Source organism: Carassius carassius, chromosome 17 (genome assembly GCF_963082965.1).
Source record: "Carassius carassius chromosome 17, fCarCar2.1, whole genome shotgun sequence".
Lineage (NCBI taxonomy): Eukaryota > Metazoa > Chordata > Actinopteri > Cypriniformes > Cyprinidae > Carassius > Carassius carassius.
In genome coordinates, this window is record NC_081771.1 from 7,190,697 (window position 1) to 7,208,348 (window position 17,652).

Genomic DNA, 17,652 nt, shown 5'->3' on the forward strand with positions numbered 1-17,652 from the left:
TAACTGATGTCTTTGCTACATTTCTGTGCATTGATCATGGTAATATTGTTCCTAAAAGTTGTTCCCGTGGCTCAAGTGGTAGAGCATTGCGTTAGCAGCGCAAGGTTGAGGGTTCAATTCCCAAGGAACACATTAGGTAAATTTTTTTAGCCTGAATGCACTGTAAGTCGCTTTGGATAAAAGCATCTGCTAAATGCATAAATTTAATTTAAAATGTAATTTTAATATCCTTGCTGTCTATGCAGGGTGAGAGAGCTCTCAGATTTCTTCAAAAATATCTTAATTAGATGAACGAAGGTCTTACAGGATTGGAACAACATGAGAGTGAGTAATTGATGACAATTTTCATTTTTGGGTGAACTATCCCTTTAAATAGAGCTTGTTGCAGGGCATTTGAATATTATAAAGCAGAATAATTATGAAGCCATGTGTCGGGATCATGCCTTTGATGCTTTAAAATGCTTCCTCCTGTGGCAGCTCACTAGATAAAAAAAATATATATATATATTTTTATTTGCCTGGCTACAGAAGTGGTTTTTTTGCCTCAGAGCTAAACTGACAGACTGTGTTGACACTGTAACTAACAGAGCCCACGAGGATCAGCCAGGGCCCCAGCAGCACAGAGATCACGGTGGGTGAGAGCATCGTGCTGCCCTGCCAGGTGACTGCCGATCCAGCCTTGGAAGTGGCCTTCTCCTGGGCCTTCAACGGTCAGCCCATTGATTTCCATCAGGACGCCGACCACTTCGAGCGAGTGGGATGGGTGAGTATTGTGGTTTTAGGGCTGTATTGCAACCTCAGCACCCTCATCCCACACCACCACCTCCAGCCATGCAATATTTATAGGGAACATTTCTCGGAAAAAAAAAACAGGATTTTCCTTGCTGTTTTGAAAAATAGGCGGTTTGATGTACTGTGTAGACATAATCTAACCTTCAGAAATCTTTTATGAAAACTGCAAACATGTCTGCAGTCTTTTTAATTGTAAAGCTCTGAAATGAATGACTGAGTTTCAATTAGAGATATGACTTTCTTTCATAATAAATAAATAAATGCTCCAGAAATGTAGAATATGGACATTTTAATAAATTACAAGAAATCTGACATAAGAATTCTGTACAATAAAATGCAGGTTGTATTTATTTATTTATTTATTTTTGACAAATTCAAAGATACATTAGAGCATTTATTTGATCTGAGTAGGAGTTTCAGATGAATTAGTTTTAGTTATTTGTGCTCATCATTTGAATCAAACCAAAGAACCCGGTGTGTAATAAAGGCCATCTTATTGAATAGATCTCAAACACAAGCACTTGAAGTAGTAACTGGGTTTTAATCTAATCATTGTGCTGGACAGGAGCAAGCCACTGGGTCTTTGAATGCTTTCTCTCAAAGAGACTTGACTGCCATTATGTCTGTAGTTTGAAATAGGATTCTTGGAATAAATTTTGCCATCTTGTTCTGGGTTATTCCATCATTGACCTACACTGAATGTGAATCATTCAACATGTACAACAAACAGCTGCTCTCTAAAGAGTGAACCAGGGAAACAGGCCAGATCAATTAGGAGTCTTGTTCTCATTTTACCCTTCCAGTTTCACAGGACATTTTACATCTCAGGGGAGACAATTCTTATTGCCACAAGACTCCAGTGAATTAAAATGTTGCCTTGAGAAACGCTTTGTGTTGTGTCGCATTCCATTTTAGTTGTTTTGGTTTAGATTTCCCTTTGGTTGGCTGGGGGTTTGAACAAATAAGCAACTTTTGATCATTTTCTTTCAAGTATTTGAAACCTGAGCACAGACTAAGGTAATTTTTGAAAAGATCAGGACTAGAACTACTGGGCAGTTCATAACTTCTTGAATTTAATTCTCCAGAAAATGCTATTTCAATTAAATCATACTGTATATTAAGCTTCTCTAATTAAATAAAACTAGTTTAAAAATAAAAACATAAATATATAGGATCTTAATCCAGGCCCCTCAAACCCACAGCCAAGCCTCACCTTTTATTGTCATTTGGTAGTGGCTATGTTAAGTTAATACTCGAGACTTCTTTCAAGGGCAATTACAAATGACATTGACAGATGCAGATGTGAGTTATGAGATATGGTTTTCACAGATTCACACTTCCTCTGTACCCAAAGATTGTCTTCCTTCTCAACAGCCTCTGATGCGTGCATTACAATAATTAAACATCACCTGCTCTGCAGTCCTCTCGTCCAATCTTGAAATTTTGGAATCTATCCATTGAATGGGCTCTCTTTTTGATATTGATTGAGTTAAAGCCATTTTTTATAGGAATAGAACTTGATGGAGAGGAAACCTTTTTTTTTTTTTGAGAGAGAGCTTAAAGTTCATCAGATACTTACATATACTATTACAGTAGTGTTCTGTGGTTTGAGACTGGTAGACCACTAGAGACTTAAATGAAATATACAGGCTTCAGCTTGTATGAACTTCTGGACGTTCTTTATTAAAAGTCAGCGAGAAACAGTGGGATAAATTGTGTCAGCAAACCTACTTTATTTTATTTTATTTTAAAATCCTTTAATAGGAAAAGTAGTATAAATAAATGCTATTTTATTTTATTATTTATCATTTATTTTCATAAAGTGATCAGATAAAATGAGACCGTGTCAATTAATCAGAACCACAGGACAAGGGTTTTCTGTTTAAGTAAATGTAATTTGCTTCTTTCACACATTGTGCTGTGTAATACTTAGCAGTGTCTTTGTTTAAAATATGAAAATATCATGTTTTTTAAATCTGTATTATTTGTTAGGATTTTAATATGCTGTGTGCTTATCTGGAAAAATATTAACTCTCACTCTGCATGTGCTTTGCTCATTTACCTGGTCCTGGCTTATGTAATTGTGGAATAATTCATATGTTCTTGCCAATTAGCCACAGTGTGTGTTTTACTGAGCTCCTGTGTGGCTGAGAGAGCTGGATCTGAGTGAATCCCGGAGGCTAGTCACTGAAACTGTTTATTTAAGTCCACCCATATCTCAGAGCACAGCAGCCATTTTAAAGGGAGGGATGAGTTTCTGAGTTTGCAGAAATCGGCCGCTAGCATGAGAGGGAACATTAGCACGCATGCCTCAGCTGAATTTTTAGGTGATAATTACATCATAACACACTATTCTAGACACAGATTGCTGCTGAAAAAAGACCCTTTTCTACTCAAGCTACTTGCAGTTGCAAGTGTCCCAAATCTGATTTCTCTTTTGTTAAGCAGATATTGTTTTATTTATTTATTTAGATGACCATGTAAACTAATGTTATTTGAGTATCAGAGATATTTATATAGATTTGATATGTTGAATCCTTATTTATAAAATGTTCTGTTCTCGATTTAATTTTACATTTTTTCTGTTTATTATTATTAGTAGTAGTAGTAGTAGTAGTAGTAGTAAGGTATAGAGAGAGAGAGCTAGTATAATTATTTTCAAGTCACACATTTCTTTCATTTTTATAATAACCCTGGAGTAAACAGTAAAAAAAAAAAAAAGAATCACTGCTTATGGCATTTACAATTCTGATTTGTAAATCTGACTTTTATATATGAGAATAAATAAAAAAAATGTTGACAGTATCACTTTAGTGTGCTGTTTTTGTTTATTTGTTTGTTTTACATTATTCTGACTCCAATTTTAACTTGTTATGCTTGATTTACCTTTAGTGTGAAAAAAAAGTAATTAAATTGAAGCATTACACAGAAAGTTGCAAACATGTTTTTGCATGGCCTTTTAAATGTGAACAAGAATTTTAAAAAAAATCTGAATCAGTCTCTGATTCCTGTTTGGTTTCTAGTACCTGTTCTCTCATTTTTTGAAACATTTCCAGAATGTCATGGCACCAGCCAAAAAATACAGAGTATGCCTTGAGGTTATATTTTGATTCATGAAATATGTTATGAATGATAATGCATCACGATTTCATTACTATTGTTTATCAGTAGTCTGGATTTCATGCCTCCTGCTGTTACAACAGAAATGATTAATTCATTTATTTATTTTTCCATTTCCATTTTCACTTTTCTTACAGAGCTTTTCCGGTGATCTTATGATTAGAAACATCCTGCTTAATCATGGTGGGAAGTATGTTTGTCTCATCGACACAGACGTCGAGAGTTTGTCTGCTGACGCAATATTGGTTGTTAAAGGTAGGAACAAATTGTTTTCAGTTTATATGTCCACGTGTACAATATTTGCCATCTGCGCCCATTGTTATATATATATTTTTTTATATATATTATTTTCCACAGTGAAGACCTTATTGCGAGGTGTGTATTTCAATGAAAGGGCACTGCTAATGTAGCAAGAGTTCAGAGAGTACTAAATGTGTCACTTGGGATGTTTTATGGGGCCTTGTCTTCGCTGCTGTTTTTTTGAGTCACATTGGTATTCATGGCCATTACACATCACGGTTCTGTCCCAGGTGTTTGGAGAGGAGCTGTTTGTCATAGAGGATGTCTTTAATTGGCTCATTTACACATCGACTAAGCAGCACGACGGCCCCCAGAATGCAGTGCAAATGAAGAGAAAACATTTAAATGGCAGAGAGTTATTTGGATAGGAAATGTGAATCATTTAGTTGTGCATATACAAGTGTGCACGCATACACACCCCTTGTTGCCCTTGCCAAAACTCACGCAAGCATGCCCAAGCACAAACCACTTGCCATATCTAACACCTTAGAACACACACTCCTAAACAAATAGTTGTCTTCTTATCAGCGTGCAGTCATCAATATGGACAATGCATGGACCCAGTTTAAAGTTTGAGCAGGTGTGGAGTATAATCAAACACTCCTGTTTGATTGAGTCAGGTGCCCCCAGCCCCCCAGACTTGGTTGTGGTGGAGGAGGTCACAGACAGCACGGCCCAGCTGTCCTGGAGCCCAGGCCAGGACAATGGAAGTCCCATTACTGGATATGTCATCCAGGCCAGGACTCCTTTTACTGTCGGCTGGCAAGCTGTCGACACAGGTACATCACCACCCATCAGAGACATATGACATTGTGTGTCAGTGCACAGTAAATATCAGCCAATAATTAATGCGCATCTCGTCAGTAAAGCCGGTTCTCTAATCAGCAGTAAATTCCATGTTGTTAACTGACAAGCTGGGCAAATCCACTTTCATTATCAGCGTGGATTTGCAAAGCTTGTCAGTTAACAACGGCTCTGTGTAGTAACAGCTGCTCTATTAGAGAACCGCTGATTAGAGAACTGGCTTTACTGATGAGATGCACATTAATTATTGGCCGATATTTATCATGCACCCTTAGTTTGTGTGTGTGTGTGTGTGTGTGTGTGTATATATATATATATATATATATATATATATATATATATATATATATAACTATTTTATTTCAGATAGTTGCTATTGTATTCTACTGTTCTTCTTATCCTCAGTTCCTGAGGTGATCAATGGAAACACTCTGACTGCAACCGTGGTGGGTTTGAACGCTTGGGTGGAATATGAGTTCAGAGTACTGGCCAGTAACAGTGTCGGGATGGGAGAGCCCAGTCCCCCGTCTACCAAGATCAGAACAGAAGATGCTAGTGAGTATGCTAGTGTGAGACTTATTCCAGACCAGTAACGTGCGGTGAAATCTTGTCATGGGTAGGCTGTGACCTATCAATGTGTGGAATATATGTTCATATATTCATTCAGTTAATTTAGCAACCCAAGTTCATTTTAGGCATCATCAGATCGCTGCCTGCATTCAGCAAAGTCAGTCATGTGGGGCTAATGCACAATCAAATATAATAATCAAATTAATGGACACATCTATCTTATGACTTATACAACAAACAAATGTTTTGTGCGGGACACAGAGAAGGAGGCGGCGCGGCAGCCTAGTCACTCCATCAAAATGCGCAAACGCGCACAGACAGCCACGGCGCACACACACACACACACACTTTTGGTCTGGTGACGGCGCACCAGGCTACAGTCAGAAAACATTGCGTCAGCAGTACAGCTCTAAAGTACAAAAACAGCTTATTCGCTCCTACAAACTGCTAGGCGCACACACCGACACGCAAGTATACTAGATGCTAGTATTCGGGAAGTGCGCGGATTGAGTGAGAGCGAGTAGATCACGTGACATGAAGCAAGCTCGGTCTCTGCCTCAATGTTGATAATTCAAGACAGCATGAGAACTGACTGCGCATGCGCAAATCTACATAAACTACGTTCTATGGACCAAAGAGGCACCGCTCACCTCTGCCTCAATGGCCATGGCTTTTGAATTTCCTGCATGAAACAACGGTTTTTAGGACCAAACAATGGCAAAATGAGTATATTATGTGTATTCCTGAAAACTTTTGTTACAAAAAATAATATTTGGAATAAAATTAATGCAATTAATAATGTGGTGAATTAATAAAGCTCTTGGAATTAATAAATGTAATGTCAACATTTCCTTTGGTGAGGCACTGCCTACCCTGCCTACCCTGACCGCACGTCCCTGTTCCAGACTGACACTGAAATTTAAAGCACTGGAGCAGACCATACACCCTCAATTCTCCCGTCATCCGTCACATCCATCACTTTTATTCCACATGCAACACTCAAACCTGTTCCAAAAACACATTCTTTTATTCACAGTTTTCTGAGGGATGGTTTAAAGAAGGTAGAACCTCTGTGAAAGAGATAGTCTAGAGCCTTTTTGTGATGAAAATTTAAACATACAAACACATAATGAAAAATCCCAATCAAGAGCTCTGCCGGCAGCATTTTAATCCCTTCTTTGGGGTTTTGCCCGCAGTGCCTGACACGGCTCCCAGTGATGTTGGAGGCGGAGGAGGTACCAAATCGGAATTAGTGATAACATGGGAGGTAAGTCATTTGTCAGATTTTACTGCTTCCTCTGCCAGCCTGGGCTAAATGCCGGTGCTTAATTGTGTTGAATGAAATGTAGCCATTTTATGATCGTTGCCCGCACCAAGACCCATCCCTCCTGGCCTCCGGACTCCAGGCTTTACTACTTCTCCAAATGGAAGTTAACTCAGGGCTAGAGAGTTTCTTTGAAGTGTATTTCCTTCACAAATAGGCTTCTTTCTGTTCAGACACGTCATGGAAAGGAAAACGACTTGGGCAGACTTTTTTTTTAGGGGGGGGAGAAAATGGGTGTGGGGGTTGTGGCATTATATTTTTGTAACGTCTTACAAAAATATAAAGTCTTTAAACTGTTTTCAGCATTGATAATAAGAAATGTTTCTTGAGCACCAGATCACCTATTATTATTTATTTAAAATGCATGAAGAATCATGTAATCATTTCAAAATATATTAAGATTATTTTACAATTATTAAATTAGCTTGAGAAAGCCAACTTACTGAAATCCGATTTAAACTTCTTCATCTTCTTGTTCCTCTTCTGAGACCAAATTTTTAAATGTATCTCCTCCTAGACTTTTAAAGCTACAACCACCAAACTCGGGTCAGACTCGGGTTGACTGGTCTCCCAAGCTGGTTTTGACCACTTTTCTAGCAGGCCAGGCTGGTCTTAGCTGGTTAGGGTTAGGGTTAGGGTTAAAAAACCCTTTTTTTTACTGAATCAACTGGTTTTAGCTGGATTAGCATAGAAACATGTTAACAATGTGCTAGTAACATGTTAATAAGGCCAGAATCATGCTAGCGACATGCTAGTAACTTGTTAATCATGCTAGCAAAATGCTAGTTATTTGTTAATTATTGCTGGACACATGCTAGCGACATGCTTGTCACTTGCTAATAATGCTAGGAACATGCTACAAACATGTAAACGACATGCTAGTTACTTGCTTATCATGCTAACAACATGCTAGTCATGACAACAACATTCTAGCCACTTGCTAATCATGCTAACAACATGCTAGTCATGCTAGCAACATGCTAGTCACTTGTTAAACGTGCTAGTCACTGTTTAATCTTGTTAGCGACATGCTAGTAACTTTGCTAATTATGTTAACGACATGCTAGTGACTTGCTAGTCATGCTAGCAACACGCTATTCACTTGCTAATTATGCTGGAAACATGCTAGTCACTCTGTTAATGATGCTAACAACATGCTAGTCATTTGCCAATCATGTTAGCAACATGTTAGAAACATGCTAATGACGTACTAGTAACTTGCTAACAACATGCTAACGACATGCTAGTAACTTGCCAGTCATGCTAGCAACATGCTTGTCACTTGTTAATTGTGTTAACAAACTGTTAGCAACATGCTAGTCACTTGCTAATCATGCTAACAAACTTGCTAGAAGCATGTTAACAACATGCTAGTAACTTGTTAACCATGGTAGCAACATGCTAGTCACTTGTAATGAATAATGAATAATACTTGTAACAGTGAGCATAAAATACTTCTATCAATATTAAAAAAAAAATCTTACAGACCCCAACCTTAGTGGTCTTGTGTGTTCGGGAGGAAAAGTGTGTTTATTTTTTCCACCTTATTTGTCATCATTTTGCTTTTTTCAGGTGACTTAAGTCCTTCAAATGTTCCATCTAGTCTTTCCACTAATATGAAGTCATGAAAACAGCATCCATAATAATTAAAGTGACTTGAGAAAGAAAGTGCACTTCAAACTAAGTGCTAATAAAGCCCTGTTGCCATGTGGGTCAGTTGATGTGATGACCTCAATTTGTTTTAATATCACTATAGTTTTGTGTTCCACTCTAAGCCTGTTCCAGAGGAGTTGCAAAACGGAGAGGGCTTCGGTTATATCATCGCGTTCCGGCCAGTGGGAATGGTCACCTGGACCCGAGCCGTGATCTCGGCACCCAGCGTTACCCGCTATGTTTTCCGAAATGACACCATCCCACCGTTCTCACCATTCAACATCAAAGTGGGAGCGTTCAACAACCGTGGAGAAGGACCTTTCAGCAGTATTGCAACCGTGTTCTCTGCAGAGGAAGGTAAAGTGGATTTGTTTACATCAACACCCACAATTGCAAATAAAAACAACTGCTAATTATTTATTTTAAGAATAATAGGCCTATACATTTAATCATTTAGCAGACACTTTTATCCAAAGCAACTTACAAATGAAGATACCAGTAGCATTAATAACCATCAAAAAAATTAGCTTTTCTACAATGTTGTAATTGATATGCCTATGATATGATATTATGTTATATTCTGGTCTCTAATTATAGATCATATACACTACCATTCAAAAGTTTATTTTTCTTAAATGTTTTTAAAAAAATCTCTTATGCTTACTAATTATTTGCATATATCGTGATATAATATTACAATTTAATATATTTTGTTGTAATTTATACCTGTAATGGCAAAGCTGAATTTGCAGCCTCATTACGCCAGTGTAAAGATACTTAAGAAATCATTATAATATGTATAGTTATTATAATCAGTGTTGATAAAAATAGTGCTACTTATTTTTGTGTTAACCAAAATGAATAGAACATTTCAAAGAAAGCCTTTATTTGAAATTGAATTTTTAAACAAATTATTTACTGTCACTTTTGCTCAGTTTAATGTATGCTTGCTGTATGCTTGCTAATTAAAAGTATACATATCATAAAAAAAAAAAATTAATGGTACTGTATGCAAATCTGTATTTTTTTTTTCTTGTCGTCATCCACTAGACTGCAATTTTCAGCAATAGCAAAATAGCAAATATTTGCTTTAGAAAAGAAGCAAAATAGTACAATTAGTTCACATCACTAATTCTACATATAAGCCTAACAGTCTGAGCCCTGATGTTATCTGTTTTCAATTTTGGCCTAATCATCTGGAAATACTAATATAGGCCAGTCAGCGATACATTGTGTGGGCCCGTGGAGCGAAAACATTAGGAACACACAAACACAGTCAGACTCAGCAGTAGTCCCTTCACGTTCTCAAACACTGTCTCGGTTCCCTCCCTTCGCACATACAGGTGTGACCTTGAATGAGAATGATGGAATAAGTTGATTGAGACAGCTTATGCCCCTCCTCCCTCGTTCAAGCTGTGAATGACAACCTTATATTAGTTATTGCGGCTATAGGTTATAACAAATCCTGCTAGACACTTACAGGCCTATTCATGTGCTAGAGTGTTAATTGAATTTTCTCAGCAGATTGTCCCCTTATCTGTCAGTCATAGTTCCCATTAAAATGAAGTAGGGCCTCTCTCAGGTGAGACCCGGGCTTCATTCGCTGAATTAATCCAATTTTGCTTCGATGGCTGTGTAAAGCTTTTCGAGTAAGAGCCTGAACATCTCTCCGTTTCTCCACAGTGCCGAGTGTATCGCCGGAGAGAGTGTCAGCAAAAAGTCTGTCGGCGGCTGACATCGAAGTTACCTGGGAGCCAATTGCGTCGACCCCTGAAAGAGTTCTCGGATATGAGGTTTGAGTCGCATTGTCTTCCCGTCCGCCACATTAAATGTCATGTTTTCCCTGTAATAATGCGATTGGGATCTCGAGCGATTATTAAAAGTGCTTCTCACTTCTCCCATGCCACCTCAAACATGGAAAATGCCAGTGTTTAGACAGCTCCGCTGCTTTGTTAAATGTCTGCGGCTCTTAGAAGCTGGATGAAAGCTCTCCACTGGCCTTTCAGGAATGCAAAGAAAGTCTCGCTTTCTCACAAGCCACTCTCTCCATCTCTGTCACCCCTGCCCTGCGGCACAAAACCGCCATGTTGCCATGGTAGCGGCCATATTGTCTGGAAAGAATAGAACTATCATGTCACTGGATTTTAGATGAGGGAAAAACTTTTTAGGTTTTATTTTTGTCTCGTCTTTCGTTAGCGAGGACTGGAAGACCAAATCAAAGCGGCATGGATCAAGGAACTGCGCTGTAAGTGTATATTCCATTTATTTGTGCTCAGGGTCCTTTGAAGCACCTGCAGCATTTGAAATGGAAAATTCCTTTTTAAACTATCACTGCATTTCCTTCTGCACAAAACCAAGCAGTAAGGTCCAGCAGTCTGAGTCTGCTAATGCAGATGCACCTACTTTGCATTTTTCTTATTTAATACCTCTTTTTATATATCAGTTATTTAATCTGTGTAATAATTTGGACATCTTGTGGTTCAGTGGAAGCAAGAACATCTGACTTATTTTCAATGAATGACTTGGAATTTGCATTGCATTTGTCACACCTACAGGAAGCTGAATTGGAATTAAATTTGGATTAAAAGGAAGATTTACTTTGCATACTTTGAATTGCAATTTAGAGTAATTCAGCACAGATAATTCATTCTGGGAATTTAAGTGTTCTTACCTGATCCACAAAAGTTTGTTAAATATGATGAAATGTACTGTTTAAATGAAATAGTGTTGTTCAACGGTTTGGGGTTAACAAGGTTTTATTTAAGTAAATTACATGTTTATTCAGCACGGACGCATTGAAGGCTTTTACATTATTACAGAACTACTATTTCAAATAAATGCTGTTCTTTTGTACTTTTTATTCATCAAAGAATTCTGAATAAAACAGTTCAAGGTTTACGCAAAAATATTAAGCAGCACAACTGCTTTCAATGTTAATATTAAAAAATATTCTGGAAAATCAGCATATTAGAAAGATTTCTGAAGAATCATGTTACACTGAATACTAGAGTAATGACTGCTAAAAAAAAATCCAATTTTACAATCATAGAAATAAATTACATTTTTTTAAAAGAAAAAAATAAATAATTATTTTAAATTGTAATAGTATTTCACAATATTACTGTTTTTACTGGTTTTAATCAAGCAAATTTAACTTTGGAAATAGTAAAAGACTTCTTTCAAAAGGTAGGACTTTTTCCTTCAAAAAAAAAAAGTAGTAATCTTACAAACCCCAAACTTTAAAATGGCTGTGTAAAAAAAAAAAAAAAAATAAATAAATAAATAAATTACATATTAGTTTCTTTAAATTTGTTCATGTTCATGGTTATACTTTCCTGCATTCTCTTTTGAATTAAAATTCTGCAACCTGTTTGCTGCCTCAATTTAAATTTAATAAATGAACAGGAACAAATAACTGAATTCTCAATTCAAGTCTAAATGATGCAATGCAATGTACAGAGAGAGAGCAAAAGGTAGAAAAGAAACAATTCAGAAATATGCCTCCCTTGGGCGGATCTCATTAATGTCTCATTTTGAAATTGGCTTAAATCGTCCTATACTTAATGCCTCACTATTGATATTACATATGACCTGGGGTTAATAATTGATTATTTCATTTCCGCTGCCTAATTGTTTCTCACCTAGCACACAGCTAAATGTTAATTGAAAATTTCATATCCTCAAGAGAATCTACATACCATTTCAAAAGAATATCATATTTCCAGCAGCCATAGACATGTTCTCAAGCTTGTAATTTGCAGAGAAGACACAAATGATCACTAAATGAAGTGAATAATATCAGTGAATTCAAACACATGTCAAATATCTGATCACTTCGTTATTTGTGATTGTTGTGAAATCAAGTCATGTTGAAAGACTCATTAGAAATCTCAAATGTAATGACTCATACAATGTAATAAATTCCATGCAAATCATATCTCACCTTTTATGGCTGCATATAAATATTCCTGGCATTTACTTTGCATATTTTCCTGAGATTTAACACTGTAAATCTAATTAATAGATTTCCATTACAAACCATTTAAATTAAATGAATGTGCAAAGAATTATTTTTATTTAATTATTATTTACAGTAGCACTTCCTTTGAGAGAAATCTGCATATTTAGGGTCACACTGAGTTACAAGAGTGATTGTAATTGTTCTTGCAGATAGCTGTTTACAACTAAAGTCAAGGATACTGTATATAAAATGCCCTTGTTTTGTGTTCTGCCGAACAGGTGGTGTACTGGGAAGATGACACCAAGCCGGATACAGTGGGTAAAGTGCGGATCACTGGAAACTACACAGCAGTGAATGTCAGCGGCCTGCAGGGGAACACTCAGTATTATATAGCGGTGTGTGCCTTCAATACTGCAGGAACTGGCCCGCAGTCTGTACATGTCAATGTTACCACCAAAAAACCACGTAAGTACTGTCCATTTCAAACCATTTTCAGAGAACATTCCGTGATTATGTGTTGCTGACACGTTTATTTGATATGTGCATCTGGTTATATGATTTCCGCAGTACGTTAGTAAAATGTTTCATGTCTCGTGTAAGAACAACGTTCTATAGATATATTTTTTTTACCTTTATTTTTTACTCTGAATGTTATGGGAATCTATTTCTGCCTCAGAGTTTTTTTTTTGGTAACATCAAATGGTAACATCAAATCTTGCTTGAGGCACCTAGTAGTACATAAACTAGCAGAATTGTACATTCATACTTTGTTTTATGAGTTATGTCTGTGAAAGATTGAAAACCTATAACTTTTGGACAGATTACTAAGTCTATACATAAGCTGCGACATGACTTGAAGGGGTTTTTTCCAACTGAAGGAGTTTTCAACCATCTATTTTTGTAGTAGTGAAGTCAAGTCAAGTTTATTTATGAATGCATTTAAAAGCAGCAGAAATTGACCCAAAGGGCTGAACAACTCTCACTAAACTTAGATGCTAAATTAAAACCAGGAATAGTCAATAAAAAGCACACAATCTCCCACAACATCAAACTCTGGAAACCAATTCTATATAATAAGAATGAATCACAGTTTCCAAGTCAGTCTGTGATAGAAATGGTTTTGATTTAGCAACAGATTTGAGCTAAAAGAAAATTCCCCTGCTGACGGGATTACTCTGCTTGTCAAACATTTTGGTGTTATCGAACATGGTTGCACCATTGATCGCACATTGTGAACCCTTTCTTTCTTTTTCTGCCCATTTATTCTTACACACAACAAACCTCAGCGCCTGGACAGCCCCCTCAGAACGTAGAGTGGAATCTGATTGGCTCTCAGCTCGTGCTGCAGTGGGATCCCGTCATTGCTCTCGAAACTGAATCGGAGGTCACGGGATACATAGTGAGTGACATTATCTCTCTTCACCCAGAAAATGCAATGGGATACTTAAGTAGAGTTTCACTGAAGGTAAAACATTGTTTTCCCTTTGCCAGTCAGGCATTGTAAGCTGAACAATGATAGCAGGAACTACAATGCATATTTGCATCTGATACTATTGATATGCATAATAAGGGTTGACGGAGTGCAGTAATTTAGCTACAATGATATGGCAGTTACATGGCCGAAAACCATTCGTTTGTGTGTTTTATAGATAAGAGCACAGCATATGCTATTTCATGTCTTGTTCCACCTCTCTTAATTACACATGCATGCAATTAACAGCTCTCTCAGTATTAATTTCCCCGCAAGGGAAAACAGTCATGAAGCTCAAGGGAAAAGCACTAGCCATTAGCTTCAGTAAACATCATCTAGAAAAACAGGGCAAAACCTGTGTTTAACTCATTTCATGGTTATGTGTCTGTGTATATATATATTTTATATATAAAAAAAAGATTGACAGCCCTAGTGTTAAATTATTCTGAATGGAAGCTCTTGATTGATTTGGATGCCATCATCTGCAGGTGCTGTACAGAAGACACCGGAATAACGACATGTACTCCATCATCACCAACAAAACCTCGGTTGAGTTGACCCTAAATCCGAACGACAACTACGTCATTCAGATTAAGACCCTTAGTGAAGGAGGCTTGGGCGAAGGAAGTGAGACCATCCACATCTACCAACTCAGTAAGTCATTTCCTGTTGCCGTCTTTGATTTCGTCTTTCGCCGGCATTGATGAGCTCTTAATGAGGATTCAGTCAGTTTGGATGCCTAAATATTTTGCTCTGTTCTCTTCAGTCTTTCAGTATGTCGTATAATCCGACCTTTTAAGAAATGCACGCTCCTCTGCTATCTATCTCTGTCACTATGCAGCCAGAGCTGCATATAAATGAGTGAGAATCACCCCCAATTCCTTCACTCCTTCAAATGGGAGGCGATCAAAATGTGCTTGATTTCCTTCCCCCTTCGTACAGAGAGTTGCTTTCAGATTCAACCCGATTCTTTCAGAGGTTTCTTTCCTTAATTATGGTTCTTTCCATGAATAGGGCACATTAGATGCAAAAGGTGATATGTTAGATCAGCTACAACATGAATGTTTCATTTGTCAAACTGAGCCATTCAGTCGAACCATTGCATATTTTTAACAACATATGATGAAATCTATAGCTGTGTATATTTACAATACATTTTAGAGCTAAATTCTTGTATATAATTACTGTGTTTCTTGATGGTTGTGTTTGCATTGGCTTACAGGCATGGGTGCCCGTGGATCCAGAGCAGGAAGGCTGTGCACACTTTCTCTCTCTCCGCTCCTCATTTGTGCTCTGTCGACGCTTAGTGCCTCCTGATGTTCGCCTCCCATGAGCACTAGACCCAACCACTCCAAGAAAAACACACTTTCTGCTCTTTGCTTATACAAGGCTTATGTTTCCCATCACAATCTGACCAGATGGGATTCCCCAGCTCCGGCAACATGTATGGAAATATCATGGGAATGTGGGGGAATTAGTATCATTAGTAAACATGGCAGAGCCCTGCAAGAGAGTCATTCGGGGGTTTAGGGATGATCTAGAGTACAGTAAAAAAAAAAAAAAAAAAACTTTTCTAGTTAAGTATTTTTGGTTTCTTTTCCTGTATAAAATCCTTATTCCATTGCTATTTTTTTCTCTCTAACCAAATCATTATGCTTAAAACAAGGGAAAATATTTTCCAATGATTTAAGAAAAAATTAACTTTAAAAACAAATTGTATTAATTGGAAAACAAGACAAAAATAGACTCTTTTTTTTCTTTGGCACCCTACACAGGGAAAAAAAAGCGCTTTTGTTCTTTGTATAATACGCTTCTTTATGCAGTGTGCCAATGTGTCATCTTTTCCTCTGATCCTTGAGAACAATCAATGCCTTAAATTCATGTATGCACCAAAGTAGATGAAAATAGTTTTGCAGTTGAGGACAAGGGCTAAGAACCCAGTGTTGGTGGGAGTTGCTCTTATATATAATGCAGATTTTTGGATCTCTTGTGGTTTCATTGCGCTAACTAAGTTCTGGGTCTGGGTTGACAAAGCCGTGCATTGATTTGTTCTAATGGGAATATTCCATTAGTTAAGAAAAGACTGTCACCATCCAGCCTCTATTACAGTGCCATTGACTCCAAAGGCTCCCTCTCAGTCTCTTTGATGGGTATTAGCATTTTGTTCAGCGCATCATGTCGGTTAAATTATTGATGTGTTACGCATTAGACACTCTACACAATTAAGGCTTACTCTTCCTGTGAGTATTTGCTCTGTATATGTCATCTAGCTGAACCAGATTTAAACGTTCATGTTATCCGTAACCCATTCATTCCTTTTAATATATACTGTAACAAAATGCCATTGAGTATGGTTTCTCTCACTTAGAAAAGTAAGCTTTTGAAAGGCATTCATATGCCTCACATACTTCCACCTGTACTTATGTCCGTGAGTGTTAGTAAACTGGCATATAAACTGCAAAACAATCTGTCAAAAACTAAGTGACAAGATGTGGAACACTGCTAGAAGGGAATCAAATTTTTATAGCTGTAATGGCCTTGCAGATGTGAAAAGACTGAAAGCCTTGCAAACAAGTACAAGTCTGATGCTTGAAATTCCCTAGAGTTCCCTACTAGTCTGATAAAGGTAGTTGTTCAAGGTAGTTTCCATCCTAATCCTGTAGTATTGTTCAAAAGACACAGTAGGGTTGTGCTATTTATCATACTTCTTTTTTTTTTATTCTGCATTGGCAACAAGCCTCCATAAGCTTTCATGCTTGGGGTTGCCAGATGTCAAAAGCTTAAATCCCCCAAATAAGAGATTTTCTTTTAAAAGGACATATATTCTGCCCAGTGTAATACTTAATCTTCACAGTCTGGGAGCCATGTCAACATGCTCTCTCAAAACTGAGAAAAAAAGCACTGATAATCTAGAAAAAAAATAAAATACAAATGTTTGCTGTAACTAAATAAGCAATCAAACGTTTTTGGTGATGAACTGTAATAAATCCAAACATGGATCGCAACAGTAATGTTTGTGGTTGCTGAATAGATGCGCTTAAGCATCCTCCGTGGCACAGTACAAAATCATTTTTGTTGTTTTAATAGAAAAAAATTAACATGATTTGTCATTTCTAAAGCTAATATTAAGAATTTCACATTTTATATTTTATGAGAAACTTCCTGTTTAACCAGTATTTATAATGCAAAATATAATTTATCTTTGTTTTTATATGTAACCTGTAGATGAGCTGATGTTTGCTTGCCTACGTAAAAGCGCAATAATCCCAATTAAAGGTAAAAAGTAGCTACTCAAAATGCTAGTGGTAAAACAGCACAGAGAAATGATATTATTGCAGTCATTTTGAAACAATATTTTTTTTCAGCTGATAAATGGTTAAAAACACTGACACCCAATTAGAATCCACCTGTTTTTACAGAGCTCAAACATTTAAAAGGACAGACAACAACAACAACAAAAACTGCTCAAGCTTATAACAAACACAGCGATATTTTCCATTGGTGTGAGCACTAATATAGTTATTGTTTATAGTTATCTTTGTAGTTATCGATATATTTGTGATTATCTGTTGATCCATTATCATGCAGCCACGTGATGATATTGGATTACTAGTATATTGGTGATAATATCTCACGTTGATACCCATCCAACACGCA

General features: G+C 37.0%; 1 protein-coding gene across 1 annotated transcript in view; it reads left to right on the forward strand.

Annotated features, from left to right (window-relative positions):
- The window catches only part of cntn3b (contactin 3b), a 52,663-nt gene extending 35,517 nt beyond the window's left edge, over nucleotides 1–17,146 (forward strand). Inside the window, exons 13-23 of the mRNA XM_059570619.1 lie at nucleotides 588–763; nucleotides 4,050–4,167; nucleotides 4,833–4,991; nucleotides 5,422–5,571; nucleotides 6,783–6,853; nucleotides 8,686–8,920; nucleotides 10,247–10,356; nucleotides 12,803–12,989; nucleotides 13,811–13,923; nucleotides 14,484–14,649; nucleotides 15,218–17,146. Coding sequence (XP_059426602.1) covers nucleotides 588–763; nucleotides 4,050–4,167; nucleotides 4,833–4,991; nucleotides 5,422–5,571; nucleotides 6,783–6,853; nucleotides 8,686–8,920; nucleotides 10,247–10,356; nucleotides 12,803–12,989; nucleotides 13,811–13,923; nucleotides 14,484–14,649; nucleotides 15,218–15,312 — 1,580 coding nt within the window. The 3' untranslated portion in view covers nucleotides 15,313–17,146. The remainder of the gene's footprint in view (nucleotides 1–587; nucleotides 764–4,049; nucleotides 4,168–4,832; nucleotides 4,992–5,421; nucleotides 5,572–6,782; nucleotides 6,854–8,685; nucleotides 8,921–10,246; nucleotides 10,357–12,802; nucleotides 12,990–13,810; nucleotides 13,924–14,483; nucleotides 14,650–15,217) is intronic.
- Nucleotides 17,147–17,652: the final 506 nt, after the last annotated feature.